This window comes from Phytophthora ramorum (assembly GCF_020800215.1).
Source record: "Phytophthora ramorum isolate Pr-102 chromosome Unknown Phyram_PR-102_s0004, whole genome shotgun sequence".
NCBI classification, from domain to species: domain Eukaryota; phylum Oomycota; class Peronosporomycetes; order Peronosporales; family Peronosporaceae; genus Phytophthora; species Phytophthora ramorum.
The window spans coordinates 2,026,413-2,040,054 of record NW_027150650.1 but is presented as its reverse complement, the minus strand read 5'-3'; the positions used below and the strand labels follow the sequence as shown (position 1 = coordinate 2,040,054).

General features: G+C 48.7%; 3 protein-coding genes across 3 annotated transcripts; 1 reads left to right on the top strand and 2 right to left on the bottom strand.

Annotated features, from left to right (window-relative positions):
- Nucleotides 1-3,089: 3,089 nt before the first annotated feature.
- KRP23_5188 (uncharacterized protein) lies at nt 3,090-3,569 on the bottom strand (the record flags this gene model as incomplete). The annotated part of the gene is made up of 1 exon (XM_067890230.1): nt 3,090-3,569. One exon carries the CDS (start codon nt 3,567-3,569, stop codon nt 3,090-3,092), a length of 480 nt encoding a protein of 159 aa, XP_067746793.1.
- Nucleotides 3,570-6,365: 2,796 nt separating this feature from the next.
- Nucleotides 6,366-7,607, top strand: KRP23_5187 (uncharacterized protein; the record flags this gene model as incomplete). The annotated part of the gene is made up of 1 exon (XM_067890229.1): nt 6,366-7,607. The coding sequence occupies one exon, from the start codon at nt 6,366-6,368 to the stop codon at nt 7,605-7,607; it is 1,242 nt and encodes a 413-aa protein (XP_067746792.1).
- Nucleotides 7,608-9,457: 1,850 nt separating this feature from the next.
- Nucleotides 9,458-10,105, bottom strand: KRP23_5186 (uncharacterized protein; the record flags this gene model as incomplete). Its single annotated transcript, XM_067890228.1, has 1 exon — nt 9,458-10,105. One exon carries the CDS (start codon nt 10,103-10,105, stop codon nt 9,458-9,460), a length of 648 nt encoding a protein of 215 aa, XP_067746791.1.
- Between the last annotated feature and the right edge of the window lie 3,537 nt (nt 10,106-13,642).

Genomic DNA, 13,642 nt, shown 5'->3' with positions numbered 1-13,642 from the left:
GTATGCTAGATTGAGGCATCGGTCTGGGATAATGTTCTCGACTCTCCGGAGTCTGTTCTGAACGTCGACGTCTCGGTAGAGGTCCACATACACAGCTATGGCAGTTAACATAACGCTGAGCAGGACCAGGACCATCGCGAACGATATACGATACATTCTCGTATTGATAGGGGGGTCTGTACTTTGATTCTGGATCACAGCTCTGGAAAGTGGCAGATTCAACCACTTCGCAAATCCAGCTATAAAATTTGTCAAGTACGAGAGAGTAAGCTTTCGTTTGTGGTCACCTATTGCTGCTAACCGATCGAAAATCATAGCTTGCGTTGTGGTATTGTATTTGTGGACCGCCACGTCGGGCGTCGTTCGCTCTGCGCTTCTTTTGCAGAGCGTTATGGTTCGGTTGCTGTCAACCCAGTTCCTTTTGTCGTACACGATCAGCAACGTGATTTTGTTATCCATTCCAGCTCCTGAAAAGTCCGACGGATATGCATCATCGCTGGCCGCGTACCCATGCGAAGTACCTTTGCAGTCTTTGCCCATGAAAACATGATTCTTGGAAGCCCGTCATCGAATATCTTGGTTGCCGAACCGAACTATGTGGCCGATGAAACACACCTTGAGACATCAGGTTGTAACAACTCTGCATTTTGATATCTCGAATACTTTGGACAAACTCACTGGAAGGAGCATCTCGGTAAAGACCAAGCCAGTTAGAAGCGGCAACAATGTGCGGGGTAATTAGCGTAAGGCAACGGCTGAAGGCAGCAACACTCATTGCTCCACAAATGCAGACATATCTCGAACGGCTGCAGACTTCAATTTTTTGCGTCATCTGCAACTTCTGGGTTTATGTGTTCCTGCCCCCCCCCACGCTTGTGGGGGGGGGGGGAATCAGCCGAACGTTGTTGGTATCATCACGAAGAGCATGACAAGTCGCAGGCGAAGTAGCGTTTTGCAAATTGATTTGAAGATTAAAAAAAATCAATTCATCTCGAATGACAAAGCTCTGCGTCACTGACGAAAGTGAAAGCCTGTTTCAAGCTACCACTGAAATTCTGCCAATTACCGAGCCAACACTGACGCGAACATGATTATCCCCCTCCTTTTTCTCTTCGCTTTGCTGCTCGGCACATTCGCTGCTGAAGCGGATAGAGAAATAGCGCTCTATCGGAACACCAATTTAAGGCCCCTCTTGACATTCGCGGGTTGAGATGCAAAACTGCTACAACTTTCTGTGCAAGGACTTCAAAAATGTAGCCTCTTCGGCTGATTGGGGTGGTTGGCCGGAGAAATCCTCTGGTCATGCAGGTCCGTCATTTCTGACTTTCTTTACCAAGAAAAACTGCAAAGGAAGTTTTTACGGCTACAGGACTTGGGTGAGGCATTGCCAACGGAGCTCTCTGCAGAACGTGATGATCTTGTCAACGTCAATGAAGTTTTTTCGTTCAGATCATTCGCTGCTGAATCACTGGTGGCTGACGGCGTCGAAATGGTAACGAACGGCACTGTAAAGATTGCGTCCGAATAGGTATTGCTATAAAATACTACGTAGTATAACTGGAATGGTTGCAGTAACAAACTGAAAACGTTTGGTTTGTTCGTGATTCGTAAGTTTTGTTATGGCTTTGTGTTTGCAATAAGGCGATACTCTTAAACGCAGCCTTCCCCCGCTTATTGTTAGCCGCGGTGTGGTTGTCGGGGTCAGACTCTGTACAAACTCTAAAACAAATTTGAATTTCTACTCAGCCGTCATGCCTACATGTTTCTGTGAAAGCGGCGTCAGCGGATAATTCCAATCGACATGTTCGTGTGAGCAATCGAAGAAGTCGTCGTTAGGAGAACAAAACTAAGAACTGAAATTGTTGTTGACACGTATAACTGTCTCGTGCTCGAGCCTCACAGATAACCTGCAGTACTGTTGAGGAAAACATTGTCGGTGCTATCACTTCCAAGCGTACTGCTGTTTGCTGTGTTTGTACCGTTCACTATTCCAGATTCGGTGGTGCAGATCAGCCAGTTGTCATATATCTTCTTCGTATCCCAGATCATGAATGAAGAGATGGCGTCGTTGATACCGTCCAGTCGAAAGTTGGATGGAAAGTAGAGATCGTCGTCGCTCTGCGTTTTGACGCGCCACCAAATATCGTGTCCTTGGCAGCCCCTTTCAGTATAGAATGCGATCATGGCCTCTTCTCCATGGTAGGTTGTCTCGGAGAGGCCGCTCCACTTAGCGGATGTGATGGTATCATCCAGCTTCTCGCAGGCAAAGGTGTAGCAGGAATCAACTTCGACGTAATCTTGTCTCGCAAGCTTGTGTTTGTAGTCTGCATCCCGAAAGAGGTCCACGTATCCTGCATTGATCGCGAGGAATAAGTTCGCAATGGTGACGATAGCGATTTGAATCTGGAGCGATGTCATTCGGAAGTTGTTTATGTTGTTGTTTGAGATGCTGCCTACAAAGAAAAATCAAAAGTACGAGCAGTATTGAGTTCTCTTCGTTAGATCAGAGGATGTGTGACAGAGGTCGTAGTTATTTCCCTTGATATATCGACGCTGTGTTGTCGCCTCGGATCACGCTGGTATCGTAAAATCCAGAGAGATTTCTGGAGGGAGTGATTTGATTTACGCACTAGTGGCACTCTGTATGTTACTGTGGAACTATCTATTGTTTGAAAAAGTCTGCACCCTAAAAAAAACAGGCTGGAAACAATTTAGAACGCCCTTCACAACGTGTACAGTGGGGGCATAATGGAAGTAATTCTGTGGTAAGACCGTCAAATCCTTATAAGAAGTTTAAAAAGACTTTTGGAGCTATACAAGATGAAATGGTGTACTTCTAAGTACTACAGTATTATTTTGTGTCACCTCACTGCGTCGAGAAGTATCGCTTGTACAGCCGACTTGGTGGGGTTTGTCATTATATTCTGGCTAGATCAACCACCACCAACAATTGAGAACAGAAGATATTGATTCACCAGATAGATGATAAGTCTTTGTGTCTTTCTTGAAGTTGTAAGAGCATCGATTCGATAGGCAAAGTCGATTTGTCAAGGACATTCGCTGTATCTCGTGCTAGCCTAATGCCTGTGTCATTTACTATCAACTGTGTCGTTGGATTTGGAGCCGACCATTTCACCCAACTCGTTGCTGGTAGTGTTCGAAACAACAGTGCTCTCGGACGCAGCACAAATATTTAGCAAGCCTCCGTCGGTCCCTGTATTCCACACTTTGAAAGACGAGATGGCACTCCCGATACCGTCCAGTCTGAAGTTGGCTGGGAAATTGGTCACAGTACTGCTCTGCGTTTTAATTGCCCAGCGTCGTACTTCTCCTCCTGAGCAATCTTTGTCGGTGATGAAAGAAATGACGGCATCTCCACCTTCGAACAGACTGCCCTTCTCAGGAAGGCCATGCCACAGAGCGGACGTGATGGTGTCGTCCAGCTTGTCACAAATAAAGTTGTAGCAGACATCGACCAGCACATTATCGACCCTCAGGAGCTTGGTTTTGAAGTTGGCTTCCTTGTAGAGCTCCACGTAGCCAGCTCTAGTGGAGACAGCAACCATCATGGTGATAATTGCAATAAAAGCAACCGGCCACTGTATGGCTGAAAAGCACGCCATGCCAGAGTTATTGTTGCGGACTGAAGTGTTGGTATCAGGAGAAAACTCAAAGTGTGCAGGTGTGCTCGTAGCACCCGACGATATATTAGGTCGAATTCGGACTGGAAGCATCATCTTGCGTTATCTTCGGGGCTAGTGGCTCGGCAATTTATGAACATTTTTCTAAATTCATTCCAATCTCTCTGGGTGGTTGGCATCGTTGGTAAACCTACTGGAGCGGAGGGGCATGTTTTTCTTTTATCAGGCTTATGCTCGCGGCAGTCGATGTTTAATGAAGATGAACGCGGATATATTATATAAAAACAGGTTAGCTCGACTTCGAGGTGCCGAAACTAACCTTACTTTCATCCGTCAGCAGATCGCCGACTATCGTGTTTTGACTGAGGGGGGGGGGTCTGCTGGATTTCCGCGGTGAACTCGCTTTTCATCCAGTACCATAAAAGACGAGATGCTGGCGTTCATTCCATCTAGCCGGCTGTCGGAACGAAGACCACCGTGCAATCTTGAGTCTGTGCTTGAAGTTAACATCTCGATAGAGGTCCACAAACTTGGCTTGAGAGCATTATCATAGCAGGACGACAACCTTGCGCAGCTGTATTTCGATCGACATGGATTGTGCTTCTGTTGGGCAAGCGACGAAAAATGAAATCGCAATAACAGTTCAAGGTGATCAGAGTCACAACGTCGATGGCTCTACAGTTTTGCACTGGTGCCCACGAAAGAATAAAACGCTGAACTCGAGCGCTAGTTCGTCGATAGTAAGTCGATGATGATTTGACTACAGCTTTAATGATGGATCGTGGCGACAGCGTTCCACGATTGCATCAACAGCGTATTCCACAACGCGCACAAATACAGAGAGCGTTAACAATCCCAACTTCCGGATGGGTTTTCGACTCAATGATTCCACCTCGATGACGATAGATACAGGAAAAGCCCTCAAGGCTCGAAAGCTCGGCGCGGTCAACGCTACAAGTGCGTCAAACGTACTTGCCTTGATAGCCAGCGACACGACGGATGAGTCGAAAAGCACGTATCCATTCCGAGTTGCATGTACACGCCACTTAGGCCATTAATTGCACTCGGTTTTCGCTCGAAGGAGAATTGTTCACCAGAAATCGTGTCATATGAAGGCCTCTCACGACATCAGCGGCAGCCAGGGGACAACATACATTTTTCTGCCGACCTCGATATTTTTCTGCCTACAGGCACCTCGACGAACCTCACAGATGGAGAAATAGCAGCAACGAATGCCGGTGCATAGCATCATGTAGCACGAAGCATCAGCGAGGGTGGGTCATCAGAGATCGAGGACCTTCGTGAATCCCTAAGTTCTCCAGAGCATACCTTGTCGTAGCTGGCTTGTAACTTACACAAGTTGTGAGGGGCCGACAGGAAATGAAGAATCACCAGTCGGAACTTCCGACTCGGAAGTAAGAGCGTCCAAGTTTTGACCTTCACGAGGTATCGCTCTCTCGGGAATACTGACTTGTGCTTTTCTGTCCGTATCGGTATGCGACTGAACGCTGGAGTCCAGCGGCTGGACTATCAACTTGTGTTTTTTCTGCTCGTATGTAACTGTGACAGAACGCTGGACTATCAGACTAATTATTAATAAGTCCCCGCTCGAAAACAGCTGAAATATGTACAGTGTGCACATCGAGCATACAACGCCTGCACCTCACCACTGACGTTCGGTGGTTATTGTCGCTTACTTTGTGCAAAACCAACGCGTTTGGCTTCCTTCGTTGAAGCGTAAAAGGCTTGCAGGCGCATTATTATACAGTGTACCAGTGTATTTTTAATATGAATACATGTATTAAAGGCGAACAGCACATCGTTGCAGAGTATCTAGGTAGAGGTCCTTACCGATCACACGTTTATTTTGCATTACATTCAGCGCTATTGTACTCGTCAGTAAAGATTGGACCAAAATTTAATAACATGCCACACAAATGGCAATAACTCTTCGAGTTTTTATCCGATCAGATTAAGACGACCACAACACTGTTCCTTAGTGCGTTGTGCGTGCATTACAACTTTTACTTCGCTAGAAACATGTCCGGGTCAAACACCAAGGTGCGAGAGCTGACCCCAGGTCAGAAGGGCTTTGTCGTACGGTGTTACGAGGTCATGACCATATCGAAGGAAGGAGGGCTTTTTAGGGGGAAGCGGGCCCGAGATCTTGTAGCTGCGTGTCTGATGATTGCTCATGGCACCGTTACGATCGTCATGGACAAACACAGAGCCGACAACAACACCAAGTTTGAGGTGGGCTCACCATATTCGCGACGCCAGCTCCTTATCAAGTGTATATCGTTAACTTGTGCAATATTATATTTTCATTCCAAACCAAGCGAGCGTGGCAAGAAGTGAGGACGGACTACCTCTGTAAATGCATGTTGGCTTGAATGATTTGAGCACCTGGTTACAATATCTGTGGATGTGTTTTTACTATATTTGCCCTTTCGCCTGTATACCCATGTGTATTGCCCCCAGAAGTGCACCTCAAGAGCAACCAGCAAATCTGAAACCTCACGAATGGGTTTGCAAACAGCGATTCAGCCGATTTTGAACTCGCTTTTGAAATTTAGACCCAACTTTGCACCCTATATTTAACTGTCGCTCTAGGTTTTAGGGCTGTGAATCACTAAAGCCGATGATTACCTTTTGGTCCAACGACTTCTGGCGAGTAGAATATACTGCACGCGCCTCAAACGTATCACTTCCGATTTCTTCGCCATGCAGACACGCCGAACTTCCCGTATCTCAGCACCAGCGGTACTGATCGTCGCACTTTTGGCACTTGCAGCGAGCACCTCTGTCACCTCGGCAGCCAAGTGTTTCTACTCCAAGTCTACGAGCACTCCTTCTCCTGTGTCTACATCAGCACCCGACGTCACCGAAGCGCCGATTTTGGAAGACCCCACACCTACCCAGACTGATTCGTTTGGAGCTAGCCAGGCGACCGACGGAAGTTCGTTCCAGACACAGAGCTCAACCGAAGCATCAGCAACGCAATCCGGATCCTATGAAGCAACCCAGACGAGCGAAGACAGCTCGAACGCTGCCCAAAGCGCAACTGAGGGATCGTTCGAGTCGAACGAGGTAGCCCAAGGAAGCTCATCCCCAACACAAGGTTCGTCCAGCGAATCGACCGGGGCTGTTCCATCCACCACATCATCGGGCGTCCATGCCACGTTTGGAGACATCACCTCAGCCACTGGCAAATGCGTCATTGGTGACCCGAACGCGGACCTCACCCGCGAGGATGTGGACTGGGTCTGGAAGAACACGATGGAGGAATACGTCCCGCAGTTCAAGAACCTCATCTTCGACCAGCTCGTGACCAACAACGGCTCGCTCAGCTACTGCGTCCGGTGGGACAACGACCTGAAGCTGACCAAGTCGGTGGCATCCAAGTTCCAGGCCATGATCGAAAAGCAGATCAACCTGTGGAACCGATGGCTGGTTGGGTACAATTGCTGGCCGATCGAGAAGATTGACATCACCGTCGTGGGCTTCGCAGTGCGCGACAAGTCCATCATGGACTGGAGCGACGACTCCCTGGGCACGATCTACGAGGGTATTCTGGACGCCGAAGGCAGTCCCCAATGCCCCGACGAATGCTACAAGCACAAAGGCCAGGCTGCTAGTGCGGATACAAGTGCGTGCAAGGGCAAGCCGTTCGACATGTCGCTGTGGCCGTCGACGAAGCCTGGAGACGGCGCCATTGGCACGGGTGGCGACTGGGGCCAACGCGTTGAAGTGAACGACATGCTGGGCGCCATGGACAACGAGGAAATGGTGGTTCTACTGCACGAGATGGGTCACGGATTCGGCTTGCCGGAGATGTATGTGGCCGAAAACAAGCCCAGCGGCTACCCCGCCTGTGTGATGGATGAGAGCCTCACGCTCACCGACGGTGACGGGTGGTTGGTGCGTAGTATTCTGGAGAAGATCAAGTCTCGCTATGACTTTTAGAGAACGGATCAAAGAGAGGGCCGCTGCTGCGGAGGCTTCATCATTGAGTCTTGTGCGTAGAACATGTTTGCTTGTGTGTAACCTGTTTCAATGGAGGTTCAACTACGTCTACTCGGATTATTATTTTTTCCGTTGAATCCGAAGGTGTTGTTGAGAAAACGTGTGGGATATTAATAAATAAACAAAATACTCAAAAGGCTCGTGGCTGAGACGGCGGTTCTACTGGACGTTGGACGTTGCCTCGACGGTATTAAAATACGTTACGTGACCAATAATTGTTTGGAGGGGTCGTGCTATGAGATGGCAAATCTAGAGCTCGTCCCTCCATCGGGGGAAAGCCGTCTGGAAAGCTCAGGGGCAGCAGACGGGTTTCTGGCTATTAATACACATCGACACGAGAAGCTCCTAAACCCAACTGCAGGTACGACATTCACAGATGGAGCAGAAGCAGTAATTAAGTGGTTGCGTGAGGCAACGCAGCGGTGGACCATCAGTAGTCGAGAACCTGCACCAGACACCAAGTTGACAGGGCAAGCTAGAGTTACAAGGAGCTTTCAGGAAGATGATCTTCTGATATCTTACTCAATATGTTTGCCCACCTCGCCACCTTTTTGTAGACATTGCTACTTACAGTACCAAGAAGATGTTCACCAGACTCATTCAAATCGAAAGCGATAGTAGCGATTACTGTGCTGTGTTATTAAAACCTTGCGTTTTTTTATCTTCCGGAACTCGTCATGATGTGGTGTTCCAGCTGGAATTGGACATTAACTTTTGTAATTGGAGAATAACTTGTGTTTTTTGTAAATCGTATGCCGACTCTTGTTACAGATTTGGACACAGATATGACGCGCGAGGTTTTTCTATTGTATCAAACAGATGTGAACACAAATGAGTGACATCTGCAGCCATTATTAAATTTAGCCAATCCGAGCGCGCTATTTAAAAAATTGGTAGGCTCAATATTCTGCTCATTCGGAGTCATAAAATGTCGCTCTGGGGCTCAACCAGTTAGCGACCTTAATTTTATTCGGGTGACGAGGATTCAACCCCCTATTGACCGTAAAGTTAAACACCCATGTGGTGACCTTGGTGCCAGGGTTCCAAGGCAGTAGGTGCACCTGTTAACACCCCCCGCCCAATTTGGTCGTCTATTAAAAGCCAGCTTTTACCCGCGCTATCTTTATACAGCTTTAACTCACCGAATCCCACACAGTGACAACGCGCTCGACTAAGCGCTTTCGCTTTTTGGCGCCGACAAGCGCTGGAGCTTGAGCAGACGCTCCTGGTGGGGGACATGGCCGCTGGTACGGATAGCTTCGAACTAGTAGGACTGTGTGACGGCCCGAAGTTTCTGCTTCAACGGTCCCGTCACCCAGATATCCAAGGGCTGAAGCACCAAGGTGGTGTTCTTCGGCAACGGCACTACCTCCGTGCCCCAAGTCGCAAATGCTTCCTGGGCTGCAGCACTCACGTGGCACTTGAGGTTGTCAACGTAGAGCGCTAGCGGTCTGGGTGATGCGTCACTGATGAAGTCGCCCCAAGTCTCCTCTGCGAAGGTGTCCAGCCACACCCGAGCGTTCATCCAGCCGTTCTTCTGGAAGGCGGTCACGACCTTGTTCAAAATACCTTTGACTTCCTCCTCGACGCTTCCCCCAGGCTCCCCCTTGAAAATGATGACGGGGCGGAGATTCCGTCCTGTAGCTGACACAATCAGCAGCACGCTTGCTTGTTCGGAACGAGTTCGACCCTTGATCTTGACCCCCCCCCCCCTCTTCGCACCCCGCTCACTAATAAATGCGTATGGAGGTGTTGTCGTAGTAGACGACCGTCTCGTCGGGATTGAAAATTCATGACCTCTTGTACGTGTCTTTAACCTTGGTGCCGACCCCGCTAGCGAACATGCGTTGTTCATCCTTAAGGTTTTGCGTAGACAAGATAGATTTAGGCGGCCACCGGAACGAAAAACCCCGCTGGTGTATGATCCGTTGAATCATCCGGCCTAAGCTCTCCTCCTTGTTCTTCGCAAGATAACCTGTAGTGAAGTCGGCGTAGTCTACCTTCAAGAAGTCCAACACGTAGGACGTTTTCAATGCAAAATCGTCGCGTCGCGTCTCTTTGATCCACTGCACAACCTCGTCACAGTGAGGGAACGAGTTTAGTCTACCTTGACCACCTACGCTGCACTTAGATCGCTTCTTGTTATCGCATGCATATCTAATACTAGCCTCCTTCGTTACCCATGCAAGCACCACAGTCCTTGACTCGATACCATTGAGCGTGGCAGCTTCGGTGACGCTCAGGCCAGCGTTGGTATCATCCAGCACCTTTGATTTAAGGGCGTTAGAATATGCATTTCGCCGGTCTCGAACAATCACGTTGACTTCCTTGACCAACTGATCCCCCTCCTCGCCTTCTAAGTTACCACTCTGCGTACAATCATCCCTCACCCGCCAAACTCGTAAACGAGCGATCGCTCCGTCCTCCATGGACTCCATTTCGCGTTTAATTATGGGTGAGTCTGGCACGTTGCATATCTCAGCAATTGAATCAAACGTTTTGTATAGACCCCAACTTAATAAACCGTGCATGTCCTTGATTTGTATCCATCCTATCTTTGTGTCCAAATCTGTATTGCGCTCCGCATATTATGTGTCGATGTTGGTCTATTAAGAAGCACAACCTCCGACTATACCGTTATAAATAGGGGCGAGATGTTAATTCACAGATTTGAAGACTATTTATTGGCGGCCATGCCCAACCGATTTATAATTAAATCAGTCGGAATTTCTGAGGGAGTTATTCTGAGTGTGGGTATGGCCCATATCAAAATCGTCTCAAGGTTATAAGAAGATATGAGAATAGAAATTTGTCTTACTCCCAAAAGCTACCCCGCGAACTCCATGCAACAAAGCCGTCTTTGATAGACTTCACAGTCAATCGCTGTCTATCGTGATAGCTGGTGTTGGTGTATCATCACGCCTGCCTTCATCTTCGCTGGTTTCATTTCCGACGTGGTCAAGGCCACTGTTGAGGTGAGGTGCATTGGTACACCAACTTGCAAACATGGCCATGTAGGAAGGCAAGTAAGCACTCGAAAGATGTTTTGAGCTGATCTCTCTCTTCTCAAACAAATACACGCTTCCTTCTCCTATCCTCCCTGTCGGTGTGAGGCTCGTCGTGATATCTTTGTCTGGCAGTTTTTCACTATGTAACCCGTAGCGTTCCATTCGCCAGATCTCGTCCCTTGTCAGGTCGCCACGCTTCCTTGCTGTCTCTCGCTCTGTCTTCTCGACCACAGATAAGGTGTCGAGGTCGCGAGTTCAACAGATCAGCACTCAGTCGGTTGTGTAGTTTCGAGTGCATAAATCGAATATGTGGAGAGGTTTGTCTCAATGCCAGCACTCGAGGTGTCATGGGAAATCTAATGAGATGTTACTTTCTATAATTGCTTCACTACTATTTTGTGCAAATACTATTTTTATTAGGTATTTTCAGATAAGAAGAATAATGTTTTCTGAGCCAATTATTCTTATACAGCGCAGAGCCAAAAATACGTAGCGACCGGGTTTTCGCCGCTAAATACGTCTTTTATGGACAACGTAAACTACGTATTTAACCTTTTAGCTATCCAGGATACTTTTTTTTTTGCAGGCGATTCCGAGATGAGGAAATCCAGCAGTGACCATCACTCTGAAACTGGTCATAAGTACGTAGCGGTGCAGTCTGCGCATGGTTCTAAGAGCATCTCCACCGGTTGGACTTATCCGAAGTCTTAACCGGGCGCTTAAGTCCTGGAAATTTAAGATAAGTCTGTATCAAGGGTGTGTGCTCCCACCGGGAGGAAATAACGCCGAGTTTTAACTAAGGCTAGCCAATCGCATACAATCCCACTCCCCCTTCATATCAATGATGGAGTGGGGCAGCGCGTCGATCTTCGGCGACTTCGGCGACTCGGACAAGGAGTACTACCTCGCCTACCTAGCCAGCGACGACGCCACTGAAGCTAAGGCCAAGCCCGGAGGCTCTGTCCCAGGGAAACAATCGAGCAAGAAACGTGAGAAAGAGCTCTGGGGAGAGCGCGTGATGAACGATTACTTCGGGGACAACCCGACTTACGACGAGCGTACGTGCGTGCTGCTTCTGTTGTATACATTCAAACTTACAGCTTGCCCGTGTTCTGCTATGAATGTACGTCGCTGAACATGCTCAGAGGACTTCCGCCGGCGCTTTCGCATGAGACGCAGCCTATTTGAGACCATTGTGGACGTCTTAGTCAACGATGAGGAGTGCGACTACTTCGTTCAGCGCCCTGGTGTCACTGGGCGGCTTGGGTTCCTCCCGGAGCAGAAGGTGACCTGTGCACTGCGCATGCTAGTGTACGGTGCTTCTGCGGATCAACTTGACGAGCTGATACGCATGGGGGAGTCTATCGTGCTCAAAACGCTGCTGTGACGAATCGAAGGTGAGCTGCATCTCCGATGGTAGACCTCTCAAAACAAATTGGTTGCTTCTTCTTTGCTGCTTTACGGCCCTCCGGTCTGGCCATATCACCATCTTCACCAGCTTTTCGTTTAGCCCTTGCGCTGACCTCGCTCGTGAGCTTGCTGGTCCACTTGGGCATGTCCTTCAGCTCTTTCCACGCGGCGAGGAACTCAAACGGCTGCTTGTAGCGGTCAGCGTAGACTTGTATCGCGGCGTCCAGGTACATCTCTTCACTCCATCCGGAGCGCTCCCTGCTCTTCAGTTTGCTGTACACATCGCAGAACTTCGTCACCTCTGGTTGCATCTTCTTCCAGCGGCCAATTACTGCGGTCTCCGAGCGTTCCTCCGCGTCATTGGCGCTCTTGTTCTGCTCCAACCAATGATTATACAACCGACTAGAGAAGGTCTTCCACTTCTGCCCAGCTCCTCGAACAGCGTCCTCCGAGATCTTTAGCCACGATCAGCAGAGCTGGATGGTCTCGCTTTCACTCCATTCTCGCCCTTTGCCCATGGTTGAAGAGAACAAGTGTTCGTCGTTTTCTTTGCGTTTACTGACTTTAATGAAAGCAAGTCAAATCGCTTGAAATCCGAGGCTTATTTTAAGTCTCAAGTGTCATCCTATAGGTCCTGGTGAAGTTAAAACCTGCAATAGGACCTGCCGGTGGGAGCCATAAGTCTGGGTCGAGTCTCAACGGCGTTACTTTTAAGATAAAACTGTCATTAAGACCAACCGGTGGAGATGCTCTAAGGGTTTAAGCTACTCTGTGGATTTCCTAATCGCTCGCCTTCTTACCTGGTCAGTAGAGAACGTCCACTTCACAGCTCTTGAGGAAGGTTCTGGTGCTCTTGGAAGCATGTATACTTGCATTGTCGTGCTGGAATGTGTAGCTTCCACCATGAAATGCTTCATCATAAGGTAGTAAATAGTTAGTCAGTGTTTCCTGGTAGTTGAACGAGTTTTGGGCGCCACCAGAAACTCCAACTTAGTCTTGCCTATCGAGGAAATCCGCCACCGACCATGCCGGATTCCCCGCCATTTTGGCGGCTGAACGATATTTTGCATCGTAGGTCATGCAAGTAGTACTGTAGCCCGTCCCGACAGTCAAGATTGTTTTTCTTCTCATCGGAGAAGGCAACTTCATCCCAATCGGTCCGAAGGCTCATCACGCTTCTCGCCCACTTTCGACGGGGCAGCTTGTGGTAAACTTTTAGCTTTTGTGTGGTATTGTAATCCACAGAAAACGTCGTTAGTGCGGCTTCCACGTAACAACACAACAATTCGCCGAGTCAGGTCGGCGTTGTTGGGCTTGCGCAGAGTTCTGTGGTTCCTTGGTTTCCTTTGCGGTTCAGCCCAGCCGGGTCCAGTCGAGGCTCTGTTTTCGCTGAGTACCAATCAAAACTCCAGAAGCTCGCCTGAGCGGGGTAGCTTCCGTTCTTCAAACCCTGTGACTTCCATCAAAGGATGGGCGTCGGCGCGCTAGCGCTTTTACAGGTCACCGAGCGCAGAGTACGCTCAGCTAGAAGATTGCGGTGTCCTGGGTTGTGCAGAC